At 47.3% G+C, this 9,281-nt stretch overlaps 1 protein-coding gene across 7 annotated transcripts in view; it reads right to left on the bottom strand.

The window, feature by feature from the left end:
* Positions 1-2,114: 2,114 nt before the first annotated feature.
* The window catches only part of LOC110317699 (guanine nucleotide-binding protein G(s) subunit alpha isoforms short), a 50,883-nt gene continuing 43,716 nt past the window's right edge, over positions 2,115-9,281 (bottom strand). For 4 of the 7 annotated variants that reach the window (XM_021192339.1, XM_021192341.1, XM_021192344.1 and 1 more), the window contains 9 exons: positions 7,111-7,165; positions 6,895-7,014; positions 5,531-5,628; positions 3,714-3,768; positions 3,543-3,616; positions 3,282-3,461; positions 3,065-3,195; positions 2,785-2,852; positions 2,115-2,620 (listed from right to left, as the gene is read on the bottom strand). In XM_021192339.1, coding sequence (XP_021047998.1) covers positions 2,474-2,620; positions 2,785-2,852; positions 3,065-3,195; positions 3,282-3,461; positions 3,543-3,616; positions 3,714-3,768; positions 5,531-5,628; positions 6,895-7,014; positions 7,111-7,165 — 928 coding nt within the window. In that variant the 3' untranslated portion in view covers positions 2,115-2,473. Of the gene's footprint in view, positions 2,621-2,784; positions 2,853-3,064; positions 3,196-3,281; positions 3,462-3,542; positions 3,617-3,713; positions 3,769-5,530; positions 5,629-6,894; positions 7,015-7,110; positions 7,169-7,999; positions 8,003-9,281 lie in introns of all 7 variants that reach the window. The other 3 variants (XM_029536989.1, XM_029536990.1, XM_021192340.1) reach the window with 2 other exon arrangements.

Genomic DNA, 9,281 nt, shown 5'->3' with positions numbered 1-9,281 from the left:
ATTGTGGGAGTTTGTTGGCTGCTCTGACTGTGTGCATAACAGGCCCTTGGACTGAATGTTTATTTTGATTACTAGAGGGGTTGGAAAATTACAGGAATTCTGGAGTGTTTTCTATTTACCCAGCAAACTTCCATCTTGGAATATACATTTATTGGATAGTTTTGAGGGATTATGGGAATTTGTGGGCTTGACTGGATACTTGTGAAGCAAGCCTCCATCTTTACTTGGATTATTTAGAGAGAGCTCTGGGTTTATTTTTTACCCAAATCTGCATATTCTAGTTACTAGGTTGAGGTAATGTGATCTAGCTTTGGGAAGTCATAGAGACACAATGAATGGTAAGAACTCCTTTTGTGGCTCTTCTTGGCAATCATACCTGAGATAAACTATAAAATTTAATCTACCTGGGTTTAACTAATTTGGATAATAGAATAGTTGGCGTACTTTGTGGTCTTGGTTACAGAACTAACTTGACTTATGTCTCATTTGGTCCATTTCAGAGGCATGGTATGCTAATACTGGGCTCAATGCTGGGCTCTTCCCTGTATGATAAACACAAACTTGGGGTATGAGTCTGAAGGGCAAAGATGAGGCAGGTCCCAAGTCATAATCCAGTTAGGCTTCTCACTGGGCTTCCCTACTATCCCCCTTCTCACACCCAATCATATGTTGGGTCCCTATGTGTCCCCCTTCTCACACCCAATCATATGTTGGGTCCCTATGTGTCCCCCTTCTCACACCCAATCATATGTTTGGCACCCATGTATCCCCCTTCTCATGCCCAATCATATGTTGGGCCCCTATATGTCCCCCTTCTCACAACCAATCATATGTTGGGCCTCCTCATATGTCCTCCTTCTCACACCCAATCATATGTTGGGCCTCTCCATGTGTATCCCCCATCTTATGCCCAATCATATGTTGGGCCTCCCCACATGTGCCCCATCTCATGCCCAATCATATGTTGGGCCTCCCCATATATCCCCCTTCTCACACGCAATCATATGTTGGGCCTTTTCATGCGTAACAACCCCCTATCTTATGGCCAATCATATGTTGGGCCTCCCCACGTGGGCCCCATCTCACGCCCAATCATATGTTGGGCCTTTCCATGTGTATTCGCCCCCCCCACATCTTATGCCCAATCATATGTTGGGCCTCCCCACGTGTGCCCCATCTCCTGCCCAATCATACGTTGGGCCTCCCCATATATCCCCCTTCTCACACCCAATTATATGTTGTGCCTCTCCATGTGTATCCCCCCCCCCATCTCACACCCAATCATATGTTGGGCCTCTCCATGAGTATCTCCCCCATCTTATGCCCAATCATATGTTGGGCTCCCATGTGTCCATCTCATGCCCAATCATATGTTGGGCCTCCCCACATGTGCCCTATCTCACACCCAATCATATATTGGGTACCCATGTGTCCCCCATCTCACGCCCAATCATGTTGGGCCCCCCTATATGTACCTCATCTTATGCCCAATCATATGGTGGGTCCTCCCATGTGTGCCCCATCTCACAGCCAATAATGTTGCACCCCCACATGTGCCCCATCTTAGTCATTTTTATCTTCTTTAGCCATTGGATTCATGTACTTTCCCCATGATTTTATTGACTCTTCAGAACTCTTTACTTATTAGCCAGCACTGTTTCTTTTACCCAATCTCACACATAGGATATTTTTATGGGATTTTTCATTTTCTTATATAACCATTCCTTCCAACCTCTTTTATGTCAACAACCAAAACTCTAACTTAAATGTGTGATTAATCTTCACTAATTCATCTTGGTGTGGCTTGAAGTGGGAATGCTTTCAAATGTTTCCCAAATAACTCCCATCTTCCCCACCCAAAGGAAACCCTGCTGGTAGACCCCCACCCCATCACATTCCCAGCCTTCTCTGTAGGCAGCTAGCAACTGCCTGGGGGCAGGATAACAGTTGGAAACTTTGATGCGCCAAAGACTAGGTTCCCTCAGTCTATAGTGGCAACTTCTCACCCCACTTATGGCCCTGGGACCTGTTCTCCACTTCCCAGTGGGTGCTGAGACCAATCCCACCCATGGACCCTGGGACCCACTTGCCGCAAATCAAAGAGCAAAACCGTATTTTGCTCATTTTTTATTTTTATTGATTTTTTAATGCTGCACAACACAATATTTATTTCATTTTGAATTTCATTTATTTCTTTATTTCTGTTGCTGCTTTTATTTTATTTACTGAAAGTGAGAGGGAACTTTTGTGGCCTTTTTTTCTTTTTCTTCTGTAGGCCGCCTTAAGCTTACTAAATTTGGAACATCTAAGCAAGCTGAAGGGAAAAGGGGTTTTTTTTCAGAATCACTGGGGGAAAAAAGGAAAGGTTGCGGTGTTGATCATGCCCTATGGTGGGTGATCAACTGCTTGTACAATTACGTTTCACTCTTAATTAATTGTGCTTAAGGCTGAATTAAATTTGGGTGTTCCCTTCTTAGAGCAGCTCGTATTGGCGGAGATGCATGCGCTGGATGATGTCACGGCAGTCGTTGAAGACACGGCGGATGTTCTCAGTGTCCACGGCGCAGGTAAAGTGAGGGTAGCAGTAGTGACGTCCATCTCCACTAGCAGTGCTGATTCTCTGTGGGCAGAGAGTGAGGCTCGGTCAGCAACCCTCTCCAGGAGCCCCTCACCCCACCGCCAGTAAAACACAATGGATGGCCTGGACGCTCAATCTCCAAATCCAGCACTGACTGGAGAATTCCCCTGAGGAGGAGTAAGGAACTACAGACAAGAACTACTCACCAGAAACTCATCGCGGATGAAGTACTTGGCCCGGGTCACGCGTGGGTCCTCTCCGGGCTCGGGAGTCGCTACGAAAAACATAAATATTAATTAAGTATGCTAATTAGCTTAGAAGACCTAGTCTGACACCATTATAGCCCATGACCCCTAAACTCTTGATCTCTACCTATGAAGATGGGGGAAATAAATGTCCCTGGCTTCCCTGTAGTGGGAGGGGCTAGGGACTCTTAGCCACCGTCTGCCCGAGAACCACCAGACTAAAGCAGCGCAGCGAACTTACCATCCTCAGGAGTGGTGTAGCGAGCGAACTCTGGAAAGTAGTCCTCAATCTTCGATTTCCCAGCGAGGACTTTCTCAGCAAGCAGGTCTTGCTTGTTGAGGAAGAGAATCACAGAGATGGTGCGCAGCCATCTGAGGAGAGAGGGGCCAGGTGAGAGCTAGAGCCAGAGCGAGCTGCAGACCTACAGGATGAGCCAAGTCGGGGAGACCCCACACACCTGTTGTTCCAGATGCTCTTGAAGAGGTTCAGAGCCTCCTGCAGGCGGTTGGTCTGGTTGTCCTCCCGAATGACCATGTTGTAGCTGCTGCTGGCCACCACGAAGATGATGGCAGTCACATCATTGAAGCACTGGATCCACTTGCGGCGTTCATCGCGCTGGCCGCCCACATCGAACATGCTGGAACGGGAAAACACTGGGTTACCCTGGGCCCACCACTCTCCAGCCCAGGTAGTTGCGACTTGACAACAATTCACTTACTGGAAGTTCACTTTGTCCACCTGGAACTTGGTCTCAAAGATCCCAGAGGTCAGGACACGGCAGCGAAGCAGGTCCTACAACAAAGAGGGGGTGAGTGGGTCTCACCCTAATTGCCCCGAGGAGAACCAGCAACGTGGAACCCCAGGCTTGAGGCCAGAGGCGCACGCATACCTGGTCACTTGGCACGTAGTCGGCCTGCTTGATCACATCAATCTTGTCCAGGAAGCTTGGAAGAAAAGGAGACGTGGTGGTCAGTGCGTGCCAAGTGTGTACCCCATAAGGCAAGTGGTGGTGGGATCCGCCCTTGCTTTTGACATGTAAGAGAAGTTTAAAACTCTATCCCTTTCCTAAAGTAAGGTACAACTGCGGGTTTAAGGGTGCATAGGCCTCTGTTGAGGACAAAGCAGAACCAGCCCTCTCCCTATTTGCTTTGGAAGAATCTCATTGATTATTGAGAACTGAGCCAAGACATGCTGTGGGCACAAAGGGGCTGTTCTTGCATTCACCACTTTGAACAGGAAGCAAACACAAAGTTCCCTTCCTATCTACTGGGTCTGTGAATTAGAAAAAGTTTGAGATAGCAAACTTTTAGTTTTTTTGTTTTTGTTTTTTTTTAAAAAGAAAAGTTGCTCGACTATAAACAGGAAAATTAACTTTTGCCTTTTGCAAGACGGAGATAATATAATATGAAGTAATATTAATACTAGTTTGGAGGATTTGGGAGGCCATGGGCCAGAAGGCTGGGAACTCTTTTGAAGTAGACCAATCAGAAAGGAGCAGAGTCTATTTAAAGAAAGCCCCTGAGTTTTTTTGTTTTGTGTTTTTTTCTCCTTCCCCTTCCTTTTTACCAGTTCCGAGTTAGTCTGGCTTAGAGGATACACTAACTGGCCCAATCAATCTTACATTACAGCACAGGCCCACAAATAGCTCCCCAGCCACCCTGGCCTCCAGCATGTTGCCATGGCAACAGAACCACAATTCTATAAATAGATCCTTAGCACCAAATCTTGTGAGAAGACATCTGGAGTGGGGCCAGCCAAACTGCAGCTCAACAAACACAAACCTGGCAGCTTAAGAACCAACCAGGTCCAGGCCCAGTGCCTCCAGCATAAAGGCAGTTAAACAAATGAGTGGCCACTGTACGCTCAGGCCGGGGAGAAGCATCTTACACAACTTGAAAGTTGTTTTCTTTTTCTTAAAGTTGGTGCCACGTGGTACAGTGTTCAGGAGTATTGCACTGCTTTCGACAACAAGAAATCCTTAAAGTGGTGTGATCCCCAAAGAACCTGGCTAAATCAGTGTTAATTAAAGAAATTGACCCCAGCAATTCCCCACTGGGTAGCTGAGCCTCTTCATCTTGTATCTGTACTTAACTCCTGAATTGGATCCAAAATACAAATCACAAACAATTCCAGGATCTCCATTTGTTTTCTGTTTCTATAATTAGTGCTTCCAGCTTTTAGTACAAACTTTTGAGAAAACTCAGGAGCTTTGCTGGGGGAGGAGTGGGGGCTGGGGCCTGTGGGGACTGCGTTTCATTTCCTTGAGAGAATATATAACGTTGTGTATTAAATCAGGACATGCTATATATGTAGCAACAAGTCCCCATGGGAGAGTGGGCCTAGGAAAGGGTCCCCCTCCCGTCATGAAGCTGAAGTGCCTTGTAAGGTACTGATCAATAAAAAGTCTGTATATTTTGTATGAGGGGGGCAGTATGTGTTTGCTACACTGTGTGCACCCCTAAATGCTTAAAGGTCATATCCATGAGTTACACCACTTTATTACAAGTAAGTATTTTGCCTTGCTCTAGCAGGCATTAATTGTTTATGTAAAACAGTATCAGTGTTCTATAAAGTGCAATTAAAAGCTTTATAAAACAAACGAACCAGACTGGAACTCTCTGACTACTGGTGGGTTTGTAGCTTCCTGGTTTCTTTTTTGTCATGGGGGAGGGAGGGGAGGAGGGAGGACAGCTAGCAGCTACTTACTACTGGGCACAATCAATCAGCTGGTACTCATTGGAGCGTTCGTAGCAGGCACGCACTCCCTCATCCTCCCACAGAGCCTTGGCATGCTCATAGAATTCCTGAAAGAGAACCCAGGAAAAAAACGTTGGCTGAAAGATTGAGCTCAAACCAATCAGGGACCCCACCCCTGGAATTCTAAGGCCATCGTTCACTATGTGAGTTCAAGTGTGAGCCCCTGTGTTAATCAGTGCTTGGAAAGAGCCTGCAGTCCTGTTAAACTCCCAGAAACCTATGTAATTAATTAGCATGTTTTCATCTTTGGGGAGTGCTCACAGTCTTGGGTGGCTGCTTCTGTTATTCTTGTGGGGTGGGAACAAACAAAATGAGCAAACTCCCCCCAGAATTATGTGTACAGGAAGAATATGTACTACCCTGTGGTAGGGACACGGGCCAAGGCTAGAATATTGTCCAGATATCAGAGTAGCAGATGTCAATGACATCAGATGCACTGTGGGTAGGCTGCCATTTTTGTCTTTGTAAATCATGGGAATCAGATGACTATAGAATCCATGCTGTTTCCTTTTTGGGAAGGTTTCGGGTTTTTTTTTTTTTTTTTTTTTTTTTTTTTTCAACAGCTTTTTTTTTTTTTTTTTTTTTTTTAAATGTACCTGCCTGTACTAATTTTTCTCATAAGTTTGTAGCCAAAACCCATCTAAAAACCACAAACCCCACCAAAAGCCTAACAAGAGGCAGCAATGACTTCTTAACTTTAGACAAGTCTCTTCTTCCGGCTTGAAAATTCTTTCTCCCCCACAAAGGGTTAAAGTGTACATGCTTGACACAGGGCAGTTCTACCCCCTCTAAAAATAGCTTTTAGAAAGCCAAGAGACCCTTGTCAAGAGGGTCAGGCTCCCAGGCAAAGGGCTGATGAGAACAATTTTTTTCTTGTAATGTTCCATTTTGTAATTATGTTTAGATCTGAACATTAGAAGGTGCCTATTTGTACTAGGCTGGATTAACTGGACAATTAGGACTCATGTGCCATGTGTGACATGTGGTTTTGTCTGTCCTCATGCATATGAGGGGAATAATTGAGCTTGCCTTAGCTCAGGACCTCTCCCCCATAAAAAATTTTACTCTCTGTTAAGTGGAGGACGAGGTTGACGTCTAGAAAAGGTGATGGAACTTTGCTCATCCATTTTGGAGGAAGCCCTAATTGTGTCTTTATCACCCTTTAGTCTTAGGCACATGCTTGGCTTTAACTTATGCATTCACACGGCAGGTGTGTGTCTGGTCTCTCTGGCCTGATGCAAGTCTGGCCCTTGTGTTCCCACTGGGACTAAGGTGAGAGGGGCAGAGGAAACCAGGGTTGGGGTGGAGCTTACAGGTGGGAAGTCAAAGTTCGGCACGTTCATCACGCTCAGAATGTAGTCCACTCTGAACTGGTTCTCAGGGTTGGCCAGCTCCACAGGGGGTACCAGGTTGCTCATGGCGGCCACAATGGTCTGAAAACAGTTTAGCAAATCGGTCAGGGGTCGGGGGCAGCACCATGGGGCAAGGGGCTTGCTAAAATTGGTAAGAGCAAGGAGCTAGGCACATACTTCAATGGCCTCCTTCAGGTTGTTTTTGATGTCCTGCACTTTGGTAGCCTTCTCACTACAGTGGGGTTGAAAGGAAAACAAAGAAAATCATATTGCATCCTGCCCACCAGGGTGTTGTCTTCACTGAGACACGTCAACTAAAAAGCATAGTATTCTGTTCTCCAAGGAACTGTGGGCTAGATCTATAGATTGAAGGCATCCAAATAAAAATAAATCATAATTTCCCAATCATGTCCTGAGGACAGGCCTGATGAGGCTGGGTTAGAGACATGGCATCGAGATCTTGATTAACTGTACCAGAAACCGCACCTGGTCTAACGGCCATTCTGACCACACCCTGCTGCTGCTTAAGTGGTTCTTGGTTAGCATAGGGAGGGTTGTATGGAGGTAGGGTTAGTACATGCTGAACTAACTTGGGATTCAGTAGGTTGTGAGACCCAGAGGTGACAAGCGTTTATTATTGATATTAGGGTTTTCCATTCCCATATTTATTTGTAGATCTAATTATTTAAATATCTATGCAACTGTCACGGGGGGGGGAGGGGAGATGTTGTTTGGGGTTCTGTGGCTCATAGCACTTTTGCACAGGCCGCCAGTGGTGGCTAGGGGTCCTGGTCCCCACGTTGTTGGTGGGCATAGGGTTCATGTATACTGGAGGAGGAGCTGGCGAGATGTTTGCTTATTTATACCAGCCTCTGGGACAACTTCTGTGGCCTTTCTGGGATGATTTGTATGCAGTCAGTCAGCGATCCCACAGATCACATCTTCTGGTTTTGGGGGTAGGTGGTGTTCCCCAGGAGGAATGTTAATTTATGGAGGTTACAGTGATTCAAAATGCTGTGTCTTTTAGGAGACAGCCTATATGCCAGGTACAGCCATAGAGAATCACGAGCTTGTATTTAGGGGACCAGCAAAGCCCCACCTCCCTGCTTGGAGCAGACCCCATTTTGTCTGAGCCTAATCTTCATGGTCAGTGGGAGATTAGAAGACCAGCATGCATTGCACCTCAGGGTGAGGCCTGGTGGCACAGAACAGGACATGGAGAGGAACAGACCCTTTCTGATAAGGAAACTGAGGTAGAGGACTGGGTGGCAGTGACAGAGGTAGGACAGAGGTGCTTTAACTGACGTTTAGATTGAACTCATAAGACGGAGAAAGTTAAATCACGCCCCCTCCCTATGGAACAGGGCAGAACATGAATTAGTAAAGTTGCAAGATGGGGACCAGAGGCTACTACAGCCAGGAGGGGTGGCAGGCAGGTGGGGGTCATGTGGATACCTGCCAATAGAGTGGGGGCCTGGGGGGTCATGTGGATATCCACCAATGGGGTAGGGGCCTGAGGGGGTCATGTGGATACCCACAAATGGGGTGGGGGTCTGGGGGATATATAGATATCTGCCAATAGGGTGGGGGTCTGGGGGATCATGTGGACACCTGCCAATAGAGTTGGGGCCTGGGGGGTCATGTGGATACCCACCAATAGGGTGGGGGTCTGGGGATTATGTGAATATCTAATGGGGTGGGGGTCTGGGGGATCATGAAGATATCTGCCAAGAGTGGGGATTTGGTAGTTATGTGCATACCCTCCAATGAGGTAGGGGGTCTGAGGGATCATGTGGTTATCTGCCAATGGGGTGGGGGATCATGTGGATATCTGCCAATGGGGTGGAGGTCTGGGGAATCATGTGGATATCTGCCAATGGGGTGGGGGTCTGGGGGATCATGTGGATATCTGCCAAGGTGGTAGGGGGTCTGAGGGATCATGTGGATATCTGCCAATGGGGTGGAGGTCTGGGGGATCATGTGGCTATCTGCCAATGGGGTGGGGGTTTGGGGGATCATGTGGATATCTGCCAAGGTGGTAGGGGGTCTGAGGGATCATGTGGCTATCTGCCAATGCGGTGGAGGTCTGGGGGATCATGTGGCTATCTGCCAATGGGGTGGGGGTCTGGGGGATCATGTGGCTATCCGCCAATGGGGTGGTGGTCTGGGGGATCATGTGGCTATCCGCCAATGGGGTGGTGGTCTGGGGGATCATGTGGATATCTGCCAAGGTGGTAGGGAGGCTAAGGGATCATGTGGCTATCTGCCAATGGGGTGTGGGTCTGGGGCATCATGTGGCTATCTGCCAATGGGGTGGGGGTCTGGGGGATCATGTGGCTATCTGCCAA

Source organism: Mus pahari, chromosome 3 (assembly GCF_900095145.1).
Source record: "Mus pahari chromosome 3, PAHARI_EIJ_v1.1, whole genome shotgun sequence".
NCBI lineage: Eukaryota > Metazoa > Chordata > Mammalia > Rodentia > Muridae > Mus > Mus pahari.
This window is presented reverse-complemented; position numbering and strand designations above follow the sequence as displayed.